Source organism: Dermacentor andersoni, chromosome 10 (assembly GCF_023375885.2).
Source record: "Dermacentor andersoni chromosome 10, qqDerAnde1_hic_scaffold, whole genome shotgun sequence".
Classification (NCBI taxonomy): domain Eukaryota; kingdom Metazoa; phylum Arthropoda; class Arachnida; order Ixodida; family Ixodidae; genus Dermacentor; species Dermacentor andersoni.
In genome coordinates, this window is record NC_092823.1 from 110,720,344 (window position 1) to 110,744,777 (window position 24,434).

General features: G+C 46.5%; 1 protein-coding gene across 1 annotated transcript; it reads right to left on the reverse strand.

Moving 5' to 3' along the window:
• Positions 1-1,024: 1,024 nt before the first annotated feature.
• On the reverse strand, positions 1,025-22,510 carry LOC129388083 (gastric triacylglycerol lipase-like). Its single transcript, XM_055078110.1, has 5 exons — positions 22,370-22,510; positions 20,148-20,240; positions 17,750-17,902; positions 16,281-16,367; positions 1,025-1,279 (listed from the first exon to the last, which is right to left on the reverse strand). Exons 1-5 carry the CDS (start codon positions 22,508-22,510, stop codon positions 1,025-1,027), a joined length of 729 nt encoding a protein of 242 aa, XP_054934085.1.
• Positions 22,511-24,434: the final 1,924 nt, after the last annotated feature.

A 24,434-nucleotide genomic window follows, 5' to 3' on the forward strand; every position in this document is an offset into this window, starting at 1 on the left:
TTGCGAAAACTTGAAGAGGCGTTAGGATGGATAGTTGGGCGTGTTGGTTAAGCATGATTTCTGAAGTGAAGGTGCCTGCTGAACGTTTTCAAGAAGTCCTGTCCACATCGAGCTGCGGCGAGTTTTGTTAAGCAGATTGACCGCCTGGAAGAGGCAGGCTACCCACAACCTGTTTTAGTGTCCGTAGCGGAAACAATCCTGAAGAAGTCGCGAATCCGCCAACCGGACCAGGAGCCACCCCGCGAAAAAGAAAAAGTTGCTGTCATACCCTACATACACCGCATGTCACATAATTTGAAAAAGATTGCAAAGCGAGCTAACGTAAATGTCGTGTTTTCTGCCCCGTGCAAGCTCTCTAAACTCTGTCGAATGACCAACCCTTATTCCCGCAAGGCACCGGCCTGTGCTACTAAACACGATAACAAATACGTAGAATGTCAGGCAGGAGTTGTTTATGAGATTCCTTTAGATTGTGGTAAAAAGTACGTGGGCCAAACAGGGCAGTGCCTGAATGACAGGCTGAGGCAACACAATAACAAAGTGAACAATGGGAGGGAGGGCCACTTGGCAATTCATTGTAGAAATTGCAGATGTAAGCCAGACTTCCACGCCTGCGCTGTGGTCGCCAGAAGCCGTGACAAATGGGTTAGATTAATAATTGAGGCCAAAAGAATCATTGAAGCAGCTGATAACTGCGTAAGTGTTGCATCCATATCACTGTCACGCAAAGAACTGTTCTACCTAAACGCGAATGCGCCCTGAGAAACTGTGATTACGCTCCTAGTATAAATCAGTGGGGTTTTTTTTCTGAATAAACATTGTTGGAAGTGGCGCCCTGTGTGTGTGTGTTTCTTCTTTGTCCTCCGTCTTTTTAGCGCCTTCACTTCAGAAATTGAAGAGGCGGCACCACAGGCTTCTCGTTTTTTGTGAGCGATTTCTGCATTGCTAAGCGCCTTCTCAATTAACTTTTTTTGGAAAATGGTTTAATGAACAGGTCCAATATAGTTTCCTCTTGAGTGCCTCTTTAACGACCTTCAACGGCGTATTTCCTCATAAGCTCAATGGCGACGTTGTGTAGGATGTCGTTCGCCCTATAACCGGTGGCGAAATCCAGGTGGCGGAAAGTGGGCACTGGAACCACGTGCTCGAAGACGACGTTTTCGCCGAGCCTGTCAACCAGGTCTGAGATGTCGGCTGGGGTCGCCACCGTGTCTCCTGGTGCCGGGAACAAAGCGATTGGCAATCTTATGCGCTCCAACGGGTACGGCGGTGGCGTGTCCTGCGTATTAGGATTTCGGATAGAAAAAAGAGTGAAACCATGCCAGCAAAAGCGGTCATGCACCCGAATTTACACAAGGCTACAGACAAAGCCCATGCGTGTTTGTCGAAAACTTGTATAAGTTTCTGCTGAACTAGTTTGCCAAAAACTGGTCTTCTACGTTAATCTAGCATACCAAGACAACAGTATCAAATATGATAAAACGCGCCTGTCAATTTCATGCAAAGTAAAACTTGGATACAGTAGTTAGCAATTTGTTCCACGTAAGCTAGTAAACGTAAAATGTTATGCAACCCAATTTTAAGAATTATCCTGCATACTACAATTTAAAACTAGAAGTTGATGTAATTCGTCAACATCGTCTATTAAGCCAAGTAAAATTATGAAGCCCTCACAAATGATGTTTCCTGCGTATTAAAGTTTAAATACAAAAACTTGACCAAATTCTTCTACGTCATTCCGTTATGCGTCCTAATCTTGAAAAAGCAGATACGTATATTTTCCCTGGAATAGCTGGCAAGGCACAACTGAGGAACCTTAAGGCTTCAAAGAAAAGAATCAAGCTCTCCTAGGATAAAGATAAAAAATTTAACATAGAAAGTCAAGATATGGATTATGAACGATATGTTGGGAGGACAACGGTACAAAATTATACACACAAATTAGAGATATCAATTATGACATATCTTGATAGTGGCCTCAAATATAGGAGATATAGGTGTCGCCCCAACGGATGAATATCGTTTTGCATTGCTGGGTGCAATATCGTGGAAGCTGTTGCTCAAAGGTTCACCATTTCATGTAGCACCGTCGAGCACCAGAAGATCATCACCTAGTATGTTAGGATATAATTTTGGCTCATGATTTAAATGTGCGTTGCCACGTAGATGCGCCTGGAAGGCAAGCTAGGTAAACTTTGACAGCACAGCGACCCTGACATTCAATTTGGCAAAATGGATCAGTTATACCAGAAAAAGAAAGAAACGGAACACAGCTCATATTTCCCACGTTGCAGTGACTAATACAGTGAGGCGACCCCTGGCTGCCTGCTCCATCAAACCCATTGCTGGACCTCCAGCTTTGCTTGGGATTCACGTGGACATGGGGGTGGGGGCGAGTGGATCAGAAGAGTTCTCGGATAATTCGTAGTGCTGAAGCTAAGCGATACGTAAGCTGCGAACGTTGCTCGCAGTGATACCGTTTCCCTTTCTCGTAAGCGCAGCTGTCGCAATAGGAATGTCGTTCCGATGAACACTATGAGTTCTAATTATTTATTACAGTAATAATGTTATGCAGATCCAACTTACAACTTGGAATATATTTTAAGTGTTACATTAATGCTATACAATTGATCATCTCCCGCAATGAATTTTGCAGCACAGTGTTTGCATGCCTGCTCTACAAGACCGCGCGAAGCACTGACTTCCTTCACGCAACTCAGGTGAGCCACGTGAACACGAATCTCACTGCCTCAGAGATCGGCCCCACTCTTCATTGCACCATCTCCAGAATCAGCTAACATTTCCAATGCTCTTTCACTGGCACTGGCCCGCTTGGCAAGAAGCCGACGGAGCCGACGCAACAAAACCTAGAACGATGGCATAAAATGATTCGCTTTAATCAAGGAATCAGGTGCTTAAATGCGGATGTTTTTTGTAGTAAGTTTCTTATGATACCGCTCATCTTTTCAGTGGGTAATTCAGCTGAGAAAATAGCCGGCCACCAGAACAATTGTAGGAATACTACACGTGACTAAGACAAGGCGATTGCTTATACGAGTGCCACCCTGTGTGTGAAATACACAGAAAACCAGCAGCAGCAGCAGCAGCAGCAGCACCCTGCAGGAACCACGGTCAGCAAAGCCCGAGGGTTAAGAAAACAAAGCATAGGTGTAAAACCTGCGGCAATAGCCTTCGTGTGACAAACTCCTTTATGGACAGCCTAGGCTCCATTGGGCACGAGACGAGGGAGGTACCACACAACGACAAAATTTTGGTGGGAAGCTAGGCAGAAAATTTTTCGTGTTAACATTCTCGGAATTCTGAAGGAGGAGGAGGATGAAAAGGAAAGAAGGAAAGGTAGGGAGGTCAACGAGATGCACGTCCGGTTTGCTACGCTACACAGGGGAAGAGGTTTAAGGGAAGAAAAGAAAGCAGAGGGAAGGAAGAAGGTCTATCGGTTTGCATACGTGCGGATGTCCATAACTTCACGCCTATAATTGCTCACTGAGGCCAGTCGCTTTCATAAAACGTAGCCCGCTTCGTTTTGAAAGCCTGTGACGCGTGGGGTTATGTTCCGAGAATCTTAGTCTTTGAAAATGGTCTCTTATCTAATTGGTTTAACACCCTCTGAAGAACGTCGCGTTCGTTGTCATAGAGATTACAAAAACACAACACGTGCTTGATCGTCTCTTCACAGTTGCACGAGTCACAGATCGGTGTGTCAGGCATTCGAATAAGGAATGAGTAGGCTTTCGTAAAAGCCACCTCTAACCAGAGGCGGCACAGTAAAGTTGCATCAGGGCAAGATAAGTTCGATGGAATCTGCAGCTTCAATGTAGAATCCAGCCGGTGGAAACGGCAGTTGGAGAAAACCGCGGTGTTCCACAATGTTTCAGTCTTGGTTTGAGCAAGTAAACGAAGACCCCACGCAGAATCTGTGCTTGATAAGGGTATATGAAGCGTCAGGGTTTCTTTATGGGCTGACCAGGCGGCATCATCAGCAAGGTCATTTCCGACGACGCCACAGTGCCCCGGAAGCCATTGGAAGATGACGTCATGCCTGTTTATGAAAGCTTGATGGAGAACCTCTCTGGTCTCAAACACCAGTTGTTCATTGGCCTTGCGCCGTAAGGCCCATGAAGAGTCAGCAGACTCTGAAGGGCTGCCATGGAGTCTCAAAAAACAACACACTTTCGAGGTTTGGCTTGTGCGATGTAATTAACAGCGGCACATAGAGCGAGAAGTTATGTTGCCATACAGGTCGTTATATGGGGCACTTTGAAAGTAATTGTAACTTGTAAGGCCGGGATGATAACAGCGCCTGTGGAGCTTGTGGCTGAGACAGATCCATCGGTGTAAATGTGCGTTCTTTGCTCGTACGCGTCGTTCAGTAATGACAATGTGAATTGACGTTGAGCCACTGTTGAATGACGGGTCTTCTTCATTATTCCAGGAATCGTGAGGCGTGCTTGTGGATCGTAGGAACCATAGGGGTAACGGTGGTCTTGCTGCTGGTGTAAAGCCCGAGGGAAGGTATCCTTGATGTGTCGAAACAAGTTCGGAAAATATGGCTTGAGGTCTTTGTGCTGGCAAAGCAGCAATTTAATGACTGGGTACGCGGCACAGATGCCGAACGTGTGCGCTAAGGATGTCAAATCGATATATATATATGTTGGAACCAAGTAGTCTCTAGCAATCATGGTTGTTGCGTGAGTCGAAGTGCACCGTGGTAATCCAAGACATGTCCGTAGAGCCTGGCCTTGCAAGCTTTCGAGGGTACGAATGTTTGTTTTACATGTATTCGAAAAAAAAAAGCGGCAAGCTGTACCATAAAAAGCCCAGAAACAGTGCTCTGTACAGCTGTAGCATGGAGCGTACCGACGTGCCCCAGGTTTTTACGCACAGGAACCTCAGTAAATGTACCATCGAAATTAGTCTTCTCTTTCGGTAGATGCTGGGGGGCGGGGGGCTCCATGAAAGGTCCCTGTCAATAATCACACATAAAAAGTGGTGAGACTTCTGGTATTTGATAGCCTGGCCATTTAGAGAAACAGGGTACGGTGCCATGGGTTTGCGAGTAAACGCGTTTTACGCGCATTTTCGATGGACACTCTAAGGCCTTGTTTGCGGAGATACGAACAGGTTAGGGTGACTGCCCACTGAATTCTTGCGCGTACTTGAAGACGAGTCACCACAGACGACCAAAGACAAATATCAATGTCCATCGATAGGTGCATTGTCTTGTGCAATATCAGCAAGGCCGACCATAGATAGGTTAAAGAGAACAGGGCTCAATACCCCGGGCTTTGGGACACACCGTGTGCTAAATAGTTGGCAGTAGGGCCATATTCGGTCAGCACAAAGAAAGGCCTTCTAGTAAAATAGTTGCGCATACAGAGAAACATTCGGCCACCGATTCCAAGAGCCTCCAATGACTCTGGGATCGCTTCATGTGCAACCCTGTCGTACGCCGCTTTCACACCAAGAAAGAGCGCCACTGATACGCTTTCGAGGCATTTTTGTTGCTGTATGAGCCTTGTGAGGTCAATAACATTGTCTATTGATGACCTGCCTCGCTGAACACCTGTTATGGAGTCAGGGTACACATTGTGGCATTCAAGATACCATTACAGGAGTGTAAGAATAATCTTTTCCATTATATTCCCATTGCGGCTTCCCAGGTCAATAGATCGATATGCCGACAGGTCGAAAGGCGACTTTCCTTGTTTGAGTGACGGTACGAGCCGACTAACCTTCCATTGCTTAGGAACGATGCCTTCATAACTTGAACGGTTGTAGCAATTTAATGGCTCTTGCCTTGCCTCTTGTCCAAGATGGGCAAGAGCTGCATAGGTGATGCTGGCGGGCCCTGATGAAGAAGAGCGTCCAGAAGCAGCCAAAGAGGCGTCCAGTTCTTCCATAGTAAATGGAATTTCCATTTCTGGGACGCGAGACACAGGGATGACACTCGCGTCTTCGGCGTTGGGGGTTATACACACGCCAGCAATCCGCGCACAAAAATCATTCGCCACCTCAAGTTTCGTCTGGCCTGATGTAGGGCTGAGGCCATGAAAAGATGTCGCTGTTGCGGAGACGAGTGCAGGCCACGAACGGTCCTCCAGATGTATGAAAGTGGTTTGCGAAGGTCCAATGATTCACAAAAGGACTTCCAGAGTTGTTTCTGTAATTTGTCTAAATGGCGCTGGATTTTCTTCTGTGTTCTCCGGGCCCTTCTTAGGTCTCAAACTTCCTTCGTGCGCTTGTATTTCCTTTCAGCTCGTCGTCGAAGTGCGGTCAGCCTCACCACTTCTACGTCTAATTGGGAGCAGTTTGCTGTCAACGTTAGGAAGCACGAAGCTTCCTTCATTGTCTTTGTGATGGTACCCTCCAGGCTGTAGCCAAGGTCTTCTCTGCATGCATTTTCCATGTATAGCTAAAACTTAGTCCAGCCGATTCTTCATACTGCATACGACGAAGTAGAACTGTTTAGCCCCCTGATCCGCAAATATGTAGGTATATGGTCACTTCCATGTGTTTCTATGACTGAAAACCACAGAACATTTGAACTGAAGCATCGTGATACCAAAGTGAAATCCTGCTGTACTTAAGACCCCCCAGGTATGTAGGACTGCCATCGTTCATGACACAAAGGTCGTGATCAGAGGCGAACGACACTAGATTCCTGCCTCTGGAATTGATTGCCGAGCTACCCCACAGTAAGCGATAAGCGTTGAAATCTCTCGCTAGAATCCTCAGAATTCTGAATGATGCTGGTCCGGTTATACGACTGGTCAAATAGGTTATAAAATTAAAGGTTTATTTACCTGGCCATATCGCTGACGATTTTCCAATTTTCCATAGTCGTACATCACCAGGTTTTTCGCCTCGTAAATCTGTAAGAAACATTCTTTCTGATTGGAAACTCGTAGTGCGTGAGGCAAACCTAATATGTACTCAAAAATTTAGCCTTGGAAAAGAGGCGTACTCTTGCAAAATGCTTAACTTAAGCTGAAATTCGGCATATAAGATCAGTGTTACTAATAACTACATGGGGCAGTGTCAGCCAAGAAGTTTGCGGACCAAGCGCACACATATACTCCCGCGGTTGTCGAGTTCCCTCAGATTGTTTCCTAGAAAGTTGAAAAACAGCATCCGTTAATTATGTCAATGCTAACGTTCTTAAAAAGCCGCACATCAGAATTATCCAGACGGAATATCTTGCAGTGATCAGACATTATGTGTACAAGGATTTGATTACATCGTTTCATAATATTACCATTGAAAACGCAGAATAAATCTTAGTGGAGCACCAATTTACAGAGTATATTGCAGGACGATGCTAGAAAGTCGATGCTGGATCAGAATTACCGCATGCATTCTCGAGTAGGTGATCAAAACGACAATCGATGAAAATGTGCCCATTAGCGAATCCCAAGTTGGGATATGTCGAGAACTTATGCTTACTTCTTCAGGAACTAAAACCAACATGGACGATTGAAATGTCTAGAATTTAAGACTTTCTCTAAAATAAATACAACCTAAAAGCGAGGAAAGTTGCACCTCGCCTGAAAGGCGAACCACTGATAGGTATTGCAAAGTGTTAGGCAAGCTTACAAATAACGCTCGTATTCTTATAGGCCATATAAATTGCAGTGAAATTTCGCTTACTATCTATACAAACATGGTGTCAGGAGCGCACGGACAAACATGCACAGGTTTGCTTGGCGACCAGAACCACTCTCTGCTACAATGCTGGTGTGCTGGGGAACTCCGGCAGCGGGGAGTGCGAGTGCTCATTGTCTAGAAGTGAGCGTTTCTTGCTCTCGCTTGCTTCCCCCCTTAGACTGCGCAGCGTTTCCTAAATTCAAATTATGCAACAACCACTAACAGTCACGTGGGAGGACAGCGCTCATGAGGTCACCAGCTATCTCGGCTGGCCCTTTCTTCTCTGGCGCCCACAGCCGAAGCCCGATATATGTCATGATATACAGTGTTCAAATGTCTGAACAGGCCAGTAAGGCTTTCAGTATTTATCCTTTAGGCTGGTATTCGCTATCTGCATTTTTGTCTTCATTGAAAAACACTACATTCCAAGGCACGCTAGTGGTTTGTCGTAAACTGTGGATTAAGAGGATATTGTTAACACAGAAAAGGTGCGTGTCACTGAACAAATCAAATAATCATTTCAGTTGGCCACGCTATTAAGGAGCATTAGTGACGCGATTTCCATTGAAGTTCAGCGTGGAGCTCAAGGCACAGATACCTTACATTATAAGTTGTTATGCGAATGAGCTTCTCCTTTAATTTATTTCATGTGTATTTGTTCGCGGAATATAGTGTTCAGCAGGCCGACACTGATGTCATTTAAAAGGATGTCAGTTATAGAAGAGAACGTGTACCTGATGATAGTGGAGAAAGTTGTTATAGGTCGATCCGGTGGGAAAGTGTCCTACGTAGACAGGCAGTCTTGTCTGAAAGGAGGCGATACTTATTGTGACATCTTTGTAAGAGGAATCACCATACTATGCCGTGATGAGGGAAACAGAAAATGCATTCGTGGTGACAACAGTCCAGATATCTTCAACAGCGCAACTAAGAAACAGTAGTTCGAGCAAAAAGCATCCTATTTTCGGTTTTACACAGCTACAGTAAACTATCCTAGGCCCGAATACACAAAAGCCCTTATAAACAACGATTGCTGACCGCTTAGCAAGTATATGCATGTGTGTGCAAGAACCTAATTAAGGAAGAACCGTTCTTTGCAAAATGCTTGCTATTTTATGGTTTCTATCGTAATAACGTGACCCAGGCATAAACAGGAAGTGTTCCTTGAAGAGTGATTGTGGCACGCTGCGAGTTTTTAAAAAGAAACGCGATAAAGAATGCATTCATAACGTAGCGGTAGATTGCACGCTGTGTCCAGACTAGTTGTCATATACTTATCTTGAAGAATGAGCGCTAATGCCTGCGATCCGCGGGACACTAAACTGCGCTTCATGAATTGCAGCGAAACACAAGGCTAATGCATTTAAAACTGACATACATGCAGGAGCAGATACTTTTCGACAAAGTGGTCTTGTACTGACACACGTGGCATAGGTTTTAAGTGTCGTGGACATACAGTAAATAGTGTAACATGAGTTCTATATGTTCATGAATAAAGAAAGCTAAAGTCGCACCTCGTTTTATGCAGCAGTAATCTCTATAATGTAAGTTCCATGATGTTGGCCAATGCACGGTCAGCAGCACGGCCAAAGCCATATCGGCATCCAATTGTGATTGGTGAAATTTAGTTTCTTGTGTTTGTTCCGTGTGCTTTTTCGATTGACCCCATGTGTGATTTTTTGCATCTTTTCTTGCATCTTTTTTGCATCGAATGTTACGTGTGGAAAAACACAGATGAAAGAGGCTATATACAGGCTATTTACACTGGAGCCAGACCGCCAGGCCGACACTCGCCCGCGCCAAGGGCACAGACCCACTTCGTCGTCGTTCTCGCGGCGGCTCGTCCCTTGAGCATCGCTCGATGATATCGTAATACTACCCCCCGGTGGCAAAAGCGCCATCACGGTGCTGTTAAATATCCAAGGCGCGTGAAGAGTTGTAGGGTTTGATCCGGCGACGTGGACAATGCCACTGGTTGTCACTGCGGAGGACGTAGTGGGCGTGGCTAGAGCGATTTCGCAGGTGAAATCGGTTACTTGGCGAAGCACGCGATATGGGCCTGTGTAGCAGGAAAGCATTTTTTCACAAAGACCAACTCTATGCGATGGTGACCAAAACGAGGGTACCTGGCACAAAAAAGGACATCACGGTGACGGAGGTCATAGCGTTGCTTTTGTTTGCCTTGAGAGGCTTGTAGACGAGTGCGCGCAAGTTGGCGAGCATGGTCAGCATGGGTGAAAGCATCACGGGCATAAGCGTTAGTTGAAGCCGTGTTGGACGGAAGCACAGTGTCCAGTGGTAGCCTCGGTTCCCGGCCATACAAGAGGTAAAAAGGCGAAAAGCCAGCAGTTTCGAGACGGGAAGAGTTATACGCAAATGTAATGTAAGGTAGAGCCTGGTCCCTGTCACGGTGGTCTCAGTGGCGGCAGGCGAATAACGCCGGTGGGGCGTAGGCGGCACTGGGGTGCGTCAGAAGGTTCTGCGAGAATCGGAAACTCAAGGCGAAGGGTACTGGAAGAGACGTCAATAAGAGCAGAATGCGCGGAGAGAAAATCGAGGCCGAGAATGAGGTCGTGGGGGCATTGAGCAATCACGGTGAAGAGGACAGGAGTGTGGCGGCCGGCGATGCTAACACGTGCCGTACACATGCCCATGATAAGCACAGCGCCGCCATCCGCAACGCGGACGACGCGTGCCGACGCTGGGGTGAGGAGCTTGTTCAGTCTCGTCGGAAGGCGGCACTCATAATAGAACGATGTGCACCTGTATCGATGAGTGCCGTGACAGGATAGCCGTCAACGTCAACGTCAAGAAGATTTTGGTTCGCAGGTAATGTGAGCAGAGGATTTGAGGGCAGGGTGGACAACGGAGCTTCACCTCCAGAAGCTGCAGTGCCTAGTTTTCCGGCTGGATCCGGGATGCGATAGGACACAGAGAGAAGCAACGGGGTTGGGGCGAACGAGACGGCGTCGAGGTGAGGGCGAGCGGCTGTAGCAAAGGTTCGGGGCAGGAGCATCAGCAGCAATGGGTTCATGGCGGGTGGCATAGCGAACAGAAGGTCCAAAGGGGCAGGAATGAGCGGCCGTGTATATCCGAGGAGGTGGTGGCCATCGGTTGCGGCAGTGACGAGCGACGTGGCCGATGCGACAGCAGTGGAAGCAGATCGACCCGTCATCAGGGGTACGCCATTTGGACGGGTTGCGGCGAGATGTGGCAGAAAAGGACTGCCGGGGACGTGGAGGGCTGCTAGAGAACTGGAGAACGATGGGTGGAGACGATGAACACACGGAGTTGAGACCCATGTTCTCAAATTCCTGTCTGACGACGGCCTGAATGAGCGCAATCGTGGTTGCTGGTGGATCGGGAGGCGTCGCATAGAAAGCTGGCAACAGGCGGCGTCGAGCTCGCGGCGAACAATACGGGTTACGTCGTCACAGGGGGTGGTCTGACGCGGTCGACCCTCACATGTCGGCGTAGCAGCAGTGTTGGGTAGCCGCGTGATGTGATGTGTGATATGGCGGCTCTTAGCTTATTCAAGGCGACGGCATTCTTTGATGATGGCGTCGATAGTCGAGACGTGGCCGAAAACAAGCAAACTGAAAGCACCGTCGGCGATGCCTTTTAGCACATGCGGCACTTTTTCTGCTTCAGACATAGTATCGTCAGCTTTGCGGCAGAGAGCCAAGACGTCGAGGCTGTATGAAACGTACGGCTCTGCAGATGTCTGAACACGAGACGCAAGAGCCTTTCTCGCGGCAGCCTTGCGCCCAATGGGGTAGCCGAACAGTTCCATGAGCTTTTCTTTGAAACTGTCCCAACTGTTTATCTCGTCGTCATGCGTTTGGTGTCGCACGCGTGGGGGGCCACCGAGATAAAAGATGACATTGACGAGCATGATCGTTGGATCCCACCTGTTATTAGCACTGGCGTGTTCATAGAGCTTGATCCATTCGTCAACGTCATCTCCCTCTAGGCCAGAGAACACACCAGGGTCTCGATGTTGGGCAACCGTGATGATTGGAGCAGTCGGACAAGCCGAAGCCGTTGCAGAGGTGGTCTCATCACCGGGAGGCATGGTGACAATCTCGATATACCGACCACACCGGAGTTCCATGGTGAGGACGGGGTTCGCTGACCTCCACCAGAATGTTACGTGTGGAAAAACACAGATAAAAGAGGCTCTATACAGGCTATTTACACTGGAGCCAGACCACCAGGCCAACACTCGCCAGCGCCAAGGGCACAGACCCACTTCGTCGTCTATCTATCCATCTATGCATCTATCCACCTATCCATCTATCTATCTGTACATCTGTGCGTCCGTCCGTCCGTCCGTCCGTCCGTCCGTCCGTCCGTCCGTCCGTCCGTCCGTCCGTCTGTCTGTCTGTCTGTCTGTCTGTCTGTCTGTCTGTCTGTCTGTCTGTATGTCTGTCTGTCTGTCTGTCTGTCTGTCTGTCTGTCTGTCTGTCTGTCTGTGTCTGTCTGTCTGTCTGTCTGTGTCTGTCTGTCTGTCTGTCTGTCTGTGTCTGTCTGTCTGTCTGTCTGTCTGTCTGTCTGTCTGTGTCTGTCTGTCTGTCTGTCTGTCTGTGTCTGTCTGTCTGTCTGTCTGTCTGTGTCTGTCTGTCTGTCTGTCTGTCTGTGTCTGTCTGTCTGTCTGTGTCTGTCTGTCTGTCTGTCTGTCTGTCTGTCTGTCTGTCTGTCTGTCTGTCTGTCTGTCTGTCTGTCTGTCTGTCTGTCTGTCTGTGCCTCTTTAGCCGACGCAGTGACATAAGTGGCCTACTAACTTGGGCCACTAGGTTTGTGGTCGTGGTATCGCGATGCCCTCGGGGTCGTTTCATTGTCGTCATTGGAGCGTCCTCATGTCGCCGACGTCACGCCTTCTGCGGCAACCGAGTGGCCCAAGCTGCCTAATAACCTGCACCACTAAGTATCTGCTCATGATGCGGTCGAAGTCGCTGCATCGTCGTCAATAAAACTTTGCAATCCAACTCTCGTCATGCCATTGTCGTGGCGCCTTTGTCGTGACACTCGTAATGCATGTATTCACAGTAATATCACCGTCGTGACGCTTCCGGGATCTTCCCGTCTTCGTCACTCCAGCTTCGTCAGTCGACTTTCGTCAAGCCGTCGTCCTCGCGTTTTCTGCCCGAACCCAGTGGCCCAAGTTGTCTACTAGCTTGGGCAACTATGTAAATGACCCTCGTGTTCCATTCAAGAGTGTTGCATCGTCGTCATTCCAGCTTTGTCATCTGCCGCTTTTGATGCTGTCGTCATCGCGCATCGTCGTGCAGTGGTCATGCCATTGTGGTGGGGCTATCATGATCGCTCCATTGTCGTCATTCCAGTTTCGTCATGTGACTTTTTTTGACATCACGAGTGCTTCGTGATCACTTTATTAGAGATCTTCGTCAACTTATCATCGTTATAAGTTTCTGTGACACAGTTGTGGTCTCACCATTGTCTTCATACATTTGTGTTCCCACTCTCCAATTACGACTGTCATGTCATCGTCGCCTGGCCTCGTCGTCCTGCATTTTTGTCATACAATCGTCGTTGTGCCGTCATCGTCACGCATTCATCATTATACGTTTGTCATCGTACCGTCGTCTTTACGCTCTTTTACCATGTTCAAAAATCTATAAACGTCATCTCACTGTTGCCATGTCATCATCGTCATACAGCATTCGTCGGCCTATCGGCGTCATTCCATCGTTGTCACTCAGCCGTTCTTAAGCCGCCGTTGTTATGCTGTGGTCCTCAAACAGTCGCTGTCCTGCATCCGTTGTCATAACTTCCTCGTTATGCCGTTGTAGCCACGCCATCATCGTCGCTACAGCTTCGTCATCCGGCTGTCGTCGTAATGTCATCACGCCATCGTCGTCATCGCATTCTGCTCATGTAATAGTCACTCTGGTTTCGTTATACCATCGTCAGCATTTCGGAATTGTCATTTCATTGGGATCACGCTGTCGTCGTTATACCGCCTTTGTCGTTTTTTGATATCATTGCTTTGTCACTATTTCCTCATTATCACTGCGTCGTCGTCGTCTTCTGAGTGACCTTGTGAAGCGAGTGTCAGAAACGTGGGCTGATAGCGAAGACAGTGCATGTCGCTCGTGGTTGAAGTAGCCACAAATGAGCCACTACTGATTTTAATTAAATTTTACTAGAGCAATACGCTCTTCCCGATCAGCTTACTGTCCATTGCCCACAAAGTATTTAGTAAGGTAATCGCAAATAGAATCACGAACACCTGAGACTTCTGTCCACCAAATGACCAGGCAGGATTCCGTAAACGCTACTCAACAATAGACCATATTCACACTATCAATCAGATGATAGAGAAATGTGTGGAATATAACCAACCCTTATATATAGCTTTCATTGGTTACGAGAAAGCGTTTGATTCAGTCGAAACCTCAGCAGTCACGGAGGTATTACGGAATCAGGGTGTAGACGAGCCGTATGTAAAAATACTGAAAGATATCTATAGCGGCTCCACAACCACCGTAGTCCTCCATAATGAAAGCAACAAAATCCCAATAAAGAAAGGCGTCAGACAGAGAGATACGATCTCTCCAATGCTATTCACAGCGTGTTTACAGGAGGTATTCAGAGACCTGGATTGCGAAAAATTAGGGATAAGAGTTAATGGAGGATACCTTAGCAACTTGGGATTCGTTGATGATATTGCCTTCCTTAGTAACTCCGGGGACCAATTGCAATGCATGCTCACTGACCTGGACAGGCAAAGCACAAGGGTTGGTCTAAAAATTAATCTGCAGAAAACTAAAGTAATGTTTAACAGTCTCGGAAGAAAACAGCAGTTTACGATAGGTAGCGAGGCACTGGAAGGGGCAAGGGAATACATCTACTTAGGGCAGATAGTGACCGCGGATCCGGATCATGGGACTGAAATAATCACAAGAATAAGGATGGGCTGTGGTGCGTTTGGCAGGCATTCTGAGATCATGAACAGCAAGTTGCCATTATCACTCAAAAGAAAAGTGTATAACAGCTGTGTCTTACCAGTACTCACGTAAGGGGCAGAAACCTGGAGGCTTACGCAAATGGTTCTACTTAAATTGAGGACGACGCAAAGAGCTATGGAAAGAAGAATGATAGGCGTGTTGTTAAGGGATAAGAAAAGAGCAGATTGGGTGAGGCACCAAACGCGAGTTACTGGCATCTTAGTTGAAATCAAGAAAAAGAAATTGGCATGGGCAGGGCGTGTAACGAGGAGGGTATATAACCGATGGTCATTAAGGGTTACGGACTGGATTCCAAGAGAAGGGAAGAAGGGAAGAAGAAATGAGTGCTAATGATTCCGAAATGGCCAATATGTGCAACGACGGCTTGTAATGACCACAATTGGTTAGAAATGACTAGAAATGTTTAGTAATGAGTAGTTATGACTGAAATGACTACTAATGACTTGTAAGGACTACTTATGACTATGAAATGACCAGTATGTGTAATCACGGCTTCTAATGACCACGAGAGATTACAAATGAATAAATATGCTTACTAGTGAACAGTAATGACTAGTAATGACTATGATATGACCAATATGTCTAACGACAAGTTGTAACGACAACTGATCAGAAATGACTAAACATGCTTAGTAATGACCAGTCATGATTAATAATGACTGAAATGATTTGTAATGACTACTAATGACTACGAAATGACTAATATGTCTAACGACGAACTATAACGACTGCAATTGATTAGAAATGACTAAAATGCTTAGTAATGGCCAGTAATAACTAATAATGACGGAAATGAGTTGTAATGGCTAATGATGACTATGATATGACCAACATGTGTAACGACGGCTTGTAATGACCACAATTGATTAGAAATAAATAAAAATGCTGGGTAGAAAGCAGTAATGATTAAAAGAAAGAAGAGAAAGCGAAGAGGCAAGGAGAAAGAAGCGAATGATAAGTGGAGAAAGAGTAGGCTTTCACCGTACCCCTCTTAAGAGAGATCTTAAAAGACCCTATAATTATATTTTGTGCATCAGACTTGGACTATACAGGGTCTGTCCTGAAAGTAATGTCAGTAAGGCCACTAAAAATCATTATGGGATTCTCGTTACAGTTGTTTAAAAATCTTCAAGATACTCTCCTTTTGCGTCGATACATCGGCTACAGCGAGACTTCCAGCTCTCTTCTTTTAGGTAGTGTGGTAAAGGGCGAAGCAAGTACAAGAGACGTAAGAAAAACGAGGACAAAAACAACGATGAGCATGATCTTCATCTTTTATTTGCACATCCTGCCTTTCTTCTGGCGAGGGGACGAGTGCGTGTGCCACTTTGATGGTTGCCTTTTGGTCTCTGGGTTATATTCAAATACCCAAGTCTCGTCACTTGTAATGACGTTGTGCAAAAATGTTCGATCACGTTTCCACATGTCGAGGTTTTCTTGGCACGTTTCAACGCGATGCGACTTTTGGTTGTCAGTGAGCACTTTTGCAACCATTTTTGCGCACACCTTCGGCATGCCGATATCGTTTGTAACGATTTCATGAACTTGATTTGTCGGAATGTTTAACATGTCGGCCACTAAACGAAGACTTAATCGTCGGTCTGAGTTCAACAGTTCCCTCACTCGCGTCACATTGTCAGCCGTGGTTGTTGTCGATGGTCGGCCGGTGCGGTCCTCGTCGTCGGCCTCTTCGGGGCCTTCCAAGAAAGCCTTGTGCCACCGAAAGAGTTGATCTGACAGAGCATGTTCGTTGTGAGCAATCTTGAGCATGGTAACAGTTTCCGCAGCGGTCTTGCCAAGTTTAACCCAAAACGGGATCGCAAATCTTTGTTCTAACGAGCACTGCATTTTCATTTGCACAGGAATAAAAAACAACTCTGATGGACAGGCCCGTCCTTCACTCTCCGATAATCGGAGGACACTGAGCGACGGAGCGCTGCTTAGCTGGGTTCACCCACTACCAGTTTCAACCAGTTAGACAGCACGGGGACGTACAGTGACGTCACAATAAATTCACGGACGTTACTTGCAGGAGAGACCCTGTATTTTGCAATTCCAAGCCGGCACTTCAAGTGATCGACTCGGCCCTTAGACGATGACCTTACTATGTCCTTGCTCAAGGGGTGATCGAATCACACCATGTCGCCCAAAGAGCTGGCCACTGCATAAGGTTTCAGTGGATTCCCGGACACTGGCTTACATGGAAATGAGCTTGCTTACGTGGAGGCAAAGATGGCCCACAGTAATGCCACGCCAGTGTCCATCCCATTTTCACGACCAGAGACTAATGCCCTAGTGTACAGATTTCTGCGCGATAATACAGCAGTATATTGGACCTCACTAGGTCATCGTCATCGCCGCCTTAACGAACTCGACGTACAGATGAAAATACAGATACCACCGAGCATGAAACGGTGCAATGCAAGCTTGCTGCACAGATTACGATTAGCTGTGACATTCACGCGGCGATACCTACATCTCATAGGCCGGGCGGACAGTCCGAATTGTGAGGAATGTGGTATTCCTGAGACAACAGAACACCTCTTGTGCATCTGCGCGCGATTTGATGTACAGCAAAAATCGCTGACACACATCTTGTCTAAATTTGCCGTTGGACCATTAATTGAAAAGTTTTTATTGGGACCTTTGCCTGATCCTTATCATCGGCCTGATAGTCTGAAGGCTCTTAACAATTTTTTCTATGACAGCGGACTGGACAAGAGACTTTGAAATGTCTTGGAGCGTGCAAGACTCTCACCACCATCTTCATCCTCATAATCAACGTCTTCTCTATTCTTTCTTTCTACACCCTTTCCTCGTCCCCCAACGCCGAGTAGCAAGTCAGAAGATTGATTCAAGCCGACCTCTCAGCTTTTCTATCATAATAAATACATCTCTTTTTTTCATGGTAAGGGGTAAATCTATATTCGCACTAGACCTATGTCCCGGTTCATACGTTAGCTAGGTGCAGAAGACCGCCCTTCTCTGTCTATGTCCGCATCACCTTAGTGGTATGCTCCAGTATATGTGCAGCTGCCGGTGTCTGTTTCCAATGATCGCACGATCTCTCATGTGTTCTCCTTCACTCTTACCTCGTTGAATTGTTCCGGACTGGCAAATGCGGTTAGCGTGAAGGAAGCGACACAGAAGGTCTTAGCGATTGTATTGCATGCTGCCGAAATAAGCTCCCGCAGTCCTGATGACAAACCCAGAAAGCCGGCCTCGGTGATCGGGTACAAAAGAACCTGCGCAGGAGACGTGAAATACTAAGAAAGTCGAAGCGTGTATGAATATGAGCTACAATTTCTTCCAAAAAGAAAAAGAAACAAGATAACAGAAAGGTTAAAAGATCGTTCTCGCTACGACACGCACAAAAGAGATACACCCAATCAAAAACATCACATGGGCCCTACGGAACAACGCTAAGAAAGTCTGTATGAATAGGCTTTTATTGCGAGAGCATTATTTGGCTCATTGAGCGATCCCGCCGTCATCAGAAACTTGTGACAGAAAGACGGCCCAGAAATTACCCTATAATCATCTAACTAAAATATAACAGTAGTGGCCACGGTGAGGAGACGCGGCGCGGAGGTAGATCTGGCTTCAAAGAATCAGCCGGGCTGATTTAAACCATAGACAATGGTCCTGGCTCTGTGAGGTAGGCCCGCTATTCTTCGCTCATCACTAATCTCATATGCTCCCACTTGTTGTATGCGGCTTCCTTAGTTTTTCGCTCTCCTAAGTGCCGCATGTTCGCAAATGCGTTTATTTGCAACTTTCGTACCCGAATTCAATCAAGTTGTCTTTAAATGCACGTGCTTTTTCTTGACTCAGTCATACATTCGATGGCGTTGCCTTTGTTTGGCCTGAATGCATGCGAGAAGCACCTTTTGAGTGCATCGAATTACTTTACGGAACGGTCACTGTCCGTAGGCAAACAGGGGGGGCTGATGAAGCTCCGATCATTGTAAGCAGTTATCGCTCCTTAGCGCCTTATTCACCCGCGTCGAACCATTATGAACCATGACCAAACGTACTCGGCCCTCCAAAGCGATCTGCGATGCCGACAAAGAGTGCCGACTGCTGACATAGCTTCATGCATTGCGTTCTCGCCGCATACTTAGCGCTGAAGAGAGACGCGCGGAGAACGCGGAGATCTTCTTCGGAGAGCGTCTGCTTGATCAGCACCGCGTAGCGAGAGCCAACACCGGTGCAGGACAAGGTAAGAGGAGGGGAGAACAGATGGCGCTACATTTATTTCGTTTAGGGATTTTACTGCGGAGGTTACTGAGGCGCGGCAAGGTGGCGGCAACTCGCTCTTTTTCGAGTTATCAAGGGCCCGCAGATGCCGTCGCCGGAGCCCATGCCCCACGACGTATAAATGCAACGTGCTCAGACACCCGCCGGACGAGGACTACATCTCTGCACAGTATGTGGTGGAGCTCACCTATGTATACGAAACGGATAAAGGAATGTAGGGCCAACACCATGGTGCCGCGCGGAATAGTACTGCCATCGCTAGGAAAAGCGGTGTAATCGTGCCAAAAGGTTGTGTCATCGAGAAAGAACACTCAATGCAATCTGCGTGAAACATTTATAGCAACTCCGTAAATAAAACTCAACTAAGAGATCGCAGTATGGCCGGTTTGTCGTCTTGCGTTGTTGTGACCTTCTAAGGAACAACATTCCACTCGGAAATGTAACGCAGCAGCACTGAACTCAGTAATATTTTGCCGCAACGCTAAACTCTGCAGGTTAACTATGCGACAGACTCAGCGACAAGTAATCCTCTCGCATTTACACATCGCCAGAATTACTTAGGTGCCCCAATTTTTTTCCCTTCCTCTATGTTATCGAGCGTTTTTGGCAGGTATATGTCGTATCTCTGGCGACTCTTCTTTGCTGAGGATGCACTTTAGCGGTATTTTTAACCTTCCATGGCGGAAGGGGGGGGGGGGGAATTCTGCGCCACTGCGATTTTCGACCAGTCACCACTAGCTAAGCAAGGGGAAGCGGAGTAATTGCAGTCGCGGCTACGTCCCTACTCATCCCGTTATCCACTTTGACTGCGCTATCTCGGCCTCACCGAAACACTAACCATTTGTGTGTGCACCTCGCCTCTAGTCATCCACTTAGGTAAGAGAAACATGATAAGATATGAAAAGCTATTCATTTGGAAAACAAAGAAAAATGGCTTCTCGTAAAAGAGGAGACCGTTTGATACAGGAGTTCTAATGACGCCGTGGATGACCGCCCAATATTTGCGTCAGTGGTTACGTAATTTTGACGTCAGGAGATTGGAATAAAAACAGGTCCCAATAGTTTTACGTTATCAGGCGCCAGCAACACCAATGTTAACTGCCTGAGGCTCTTTAACGTTCAGCTAAATATGAGCATATGTGTTATTTCAAAACTCTTTTTACACATAAGTGAAGTAGCACTTTCTTTTAACGGACAAGTAAACTACATTTAAAGAGTGAAGTGACTTACCTCAAGTATCGGAATAATCGGCACTACCCAACCAAACGGAGGCTCAATGTGAGTGATATTGGCGACAGGACCGTAGCCTACGAGAAGGTTGACCTGCAACGAGGCATACGGGAAAGATGTTGAGTGGCTTGAACAGGAGCTATTGTCCTTAAACATGATGTTGAAGGTATGACGATATATGCCTGTGACAAAGAAAATTTAATGCTTCGACGAATTATGCCGCTCAACTATTAAGTTGCTAGCAAAGGTGCGGAGGTAGAAGAGGACGGGATTTCTTTTTTCTAGCAGCCCTACGTGTGTAGGAAGATATCAATTATTGCAGTCAAGCTGCGCGCATCTGACCAATGTGATGCAGTGAGACGATCCCTTGTTTGAGTGCTATGGTAGGATACCATTTTGTTGCCCTCGGTTTTAGAGTCTCACGCACGCTGTGACTAGCTCATGAAACGGGGTTAGAACTGATTCAGAAAAAGCTTATCGGCGTTATCAGTAAAGACCTTAAAAATTAACCGCCTTTTTATCCAACAGAGAGAAAGACAGAGAGCCCATTCAATGAAAAATGGAGAGATTTGCCTGGAGCGTGCCTAGCATACTGCTTCAGTTATAAGATCTACGAAATATCGCAAACCAGCCTGCGTGCATGGTTTAGAGGCAATCGTGCAATACGTGAGTATGCTTCATGTCAGCAAGTCTGCTTGCTTCTGAAGAAAGCACACTTTCTGGAGATTCATCCTAAACCTCTCACTCACCGAGGCTGAAGTCCACCATGCGTGAGCTGCGAGAGATATTTTTTGTGTACTCTCCCTTTTCGGAATCTGTCTTTCTGTTGGTAATATACTACCAAGGAGGAGGACCAGACTTGTTACGTTTGTCCACAGCCAAGTTTCACACCGCAACCGTGGATAAATGATCCTGAACATGCTCTGTTTTCGCTTTTGATTTATGTTACTTCCTACAAAGGCCCAATAGGCCGCGTTTCCGCCGGAAAGCTCGCCTTCGTGCATTCCGTTCACAGCCAGCGTTTGCCGAAAAACGGTTATAAAAGCTGCAGTGGCCGCGAAGCGTGAGAAGCAGTCTGGGATCTTTTAATGCTATTGCGTTACACTCTTAAAGGCCAAGCTAAGCACCCTCGAAATTTTTTACCTGTACGTATGCTTGTGGCACTGTAAAGATATATATATATATATATATATATATATATGTATATACATAGGCAATAAAGACTGAAAAAAGTGTTTTGTGGTCTACCGGTCCCAGTACTGCGCCTTTGATTGGGGGCTCCGTAGGTCGAATCACTAGTGCAGCAAACTTTATTTTTTTTTGTTTGTAATCTCCATTGCTGTATCATTTCGCACTTTGAATTCTGCAGTAGTTTGCCTTCTGCAACAAGCGACCGGGCCCGAAAAAGAGCGTGGGAGGAAGCGGATTGGTTAGGTTCGAGATTGGTTAGGTAGATACCGCTTTTGCAGCCGCCGGCAAATAAGTAATGACACGTTGTTATTGCAAAGTTGTTTTATTGCAAAGTATTTGTTTGCAAGTTATAGTTAGGTACTTGTTCATGACTCGACGGCGCATTCACAGAGCACTCTGCACGTGGGGCCCGTATGTACTCCTCCCATCGCCTACCGCCGCTGTCATACTGATTGTGCCCAAGTTTAGGCACCACAAACACGGTAGAAAAGCCCGTCGTCCTCCACAGTACCTACAAAAATTAGCGTTAGAAAGCGCGAGTCTCCACCAAACAGCCCCCAAAGCTTAGAAAAGGCTCCAGGAAAGACTTCCCAGATGTCTCTCTAGTAACTCACGCGTGCGCGTGAGGTTCAGGCAAATACGAAGACGAAGCTGTCGTCACCGCGGCCGCGTAGTTGCAATGGCGCTGTGCTGCTGTGCACGAAGTTGTGGGCTCGAATTCCGGCCGCGGCGTCCGCATTTTGGCAGAAGTGAAATGCAACAACACTCTCGTACCGTTTCTTGGGTGTTCGTTAAAGAATCCCAGCTGTTCCGAATTATTTCGGTGCCTTTCCACACAGGCGTCCTCAATATCCAATCTTGAATCTCGCAGCCATTAAAAAAGTTGGTCGGATAGGTGTATACTCCTTTATACATGCTATAGAGCCTGATAATTAATGAAGTTGCACCAATGAGCCACATAGCGTTACTTTCCACACAACCTCGGAGCAAGACGTCGCTGATAACCATTTGAAGCGAAAACCATACCTTACCTTCTCGCTGTACTCGGGCCTGACTGAATGAAGAATGAGGTTTGCGAGGAATCCTTGGGAAAAGGCCACTATGTTTAGCTTGGTAGCACCGGTGGCGTCCAGAACGTGGTCGATGCAAGCAGGCATGTCGTAACGCCCCATTTCGTCAAAACTGCGTATAATCACATCATTGGGGCACCCTGCCGCTGCTTCATCGACAAGAACCGTACGCACGAGCATAAAAAGGACGATGCTGATATAAATTCTATGATGCTGCATCTCAATGTCATGTATTTGAATAGTTGTGAGTGACGAACGTCTACATTTGTTTTAACTTGGGGCGAGCTTTATGGTGTCCTAAGTGGCATCCATTATTCATATATACTGTCGTCACTTCAGTGCGCGCATCGCAATGCAAAGAGCTGGGACATGCAGGGTTATTATCGATGCCCGTATATGGACGCCATAATAACTATGGCGGGGACTTCAACATAAAAAGTAAGCTCTTATCCGGCGGTCATTCATCGTTACCTGCAGACTGAGCTAGCGGAATAACACTATGCTTGTTGAGAGCACTTGTGTCTTGTGGCCAAGTTTTGCTTATAATGTACTGCATTTATTCAACCATTCGGAGGCGTTTCGTGCAGGAAATACTTGTGAGACACTGACGTGAATCTTTCACGCGCAGAAACCCAGCACTTACAGAGAGATGGCATATAAAGTTATCCCGAACAGTAAACGATAATTACGGCCCTCATAAAGCTGTGACTAGAAGGACTTGCTATAGCACGTAGCTGTCTTTCTTGCACACCCTGCTGCTGATTTTTGTGCACTTGTTGATTAATCGCCACTTAAGGTGCATGTTGACGAACTTGCGCTAGTAAAGTGCACATCGTTGTACCCGCTTAGCTGAAGTCGTTTGGTTTGGGATGGTATTTCGGCGCCATTAAGCATTCACTCGGAAAATGAAGACGGTTGGCTGCGAGATTTCGGTGTACAATCTAGCCGGCTTTCTTATTTCTGCTTATTTCGACAAATGAGACAGAAATGGCTTCGAACAAGTTGATAGGCGAGCGCCAAGCATAACTAGATAGCGCAGGTAATGTGTTGTTAAACAGACATTTAGGAGGCACGCGTTGCACAGGCGAGGTCTCAGACGTACGATGTGCTTCACGAACGTCACAAACATCAAGAGAAATTTTGCTATCGTAAGGAAGAGTTCAACTGACAAGTTCTAAAATGTTTTGGCGTTAACAAAGCAAACCTTATAGCACAGCAGGCTGTCGTGATAGGCGAAAATAATTTCACAAGCTTATTTACGCTATTAAGGAGAAAAGCAAAATTGACGCCTTACCTAAATCTCCAGAAATTCGGATCGTCTTGCGACAGCGTGATATGACTTGTGTACGGCTTGGCCTCTCTCGTGTTCATGGCCCAGACGTCGAAACCATTGTCGGCGAATAAGAAGCCTGCGAATGGGAACGAAATGACAAGTTTTTCCGTCTACAATGGGCTTTGGCCTGATTCATTTAATCTTAGGGCAAGTCTTTTAACAATAATGGTGGCTCCTAGCAGAGTAAATTTTGCCCTAAATTCTATAGAAAAATGTTCCGGTGATAGATGTACCAGCCTGAATATTAGCAACGTGTCTACCCTAAAATAGAAGAAACGCGAGAATAGTTTAACAAAGATAAGTACAAGAGACAAGCGAAGACGATACCTACCATTCAATGAAAGCAATTCATAGAAAAGTGGCAGCGTATAAAAACAACCTAATATATCCCTGTTGTACGGGACAGCTTTTCAGCCTAAACATCAATGCATCTTCAGAGGACTTCGATCCATTCGCCAGCGACCATTCTACTGTGATACATTGAATCCCCTGATCCTTCCGCAACGATGAAGATGCGTGGGGGCGAACGACTGGGGTATACTTGTGTCTTTTCTAGAGGACGCATACTTATTATCAACGCAAATTCATTGTCCTTTCATTAAAACAAGCTCGTACACATGTAATAAATAATCGAGTGATATCAGAAGTAATTCTTAATCAGGAGGATGTTCCCCGTTCACCAGACAGCAGCCG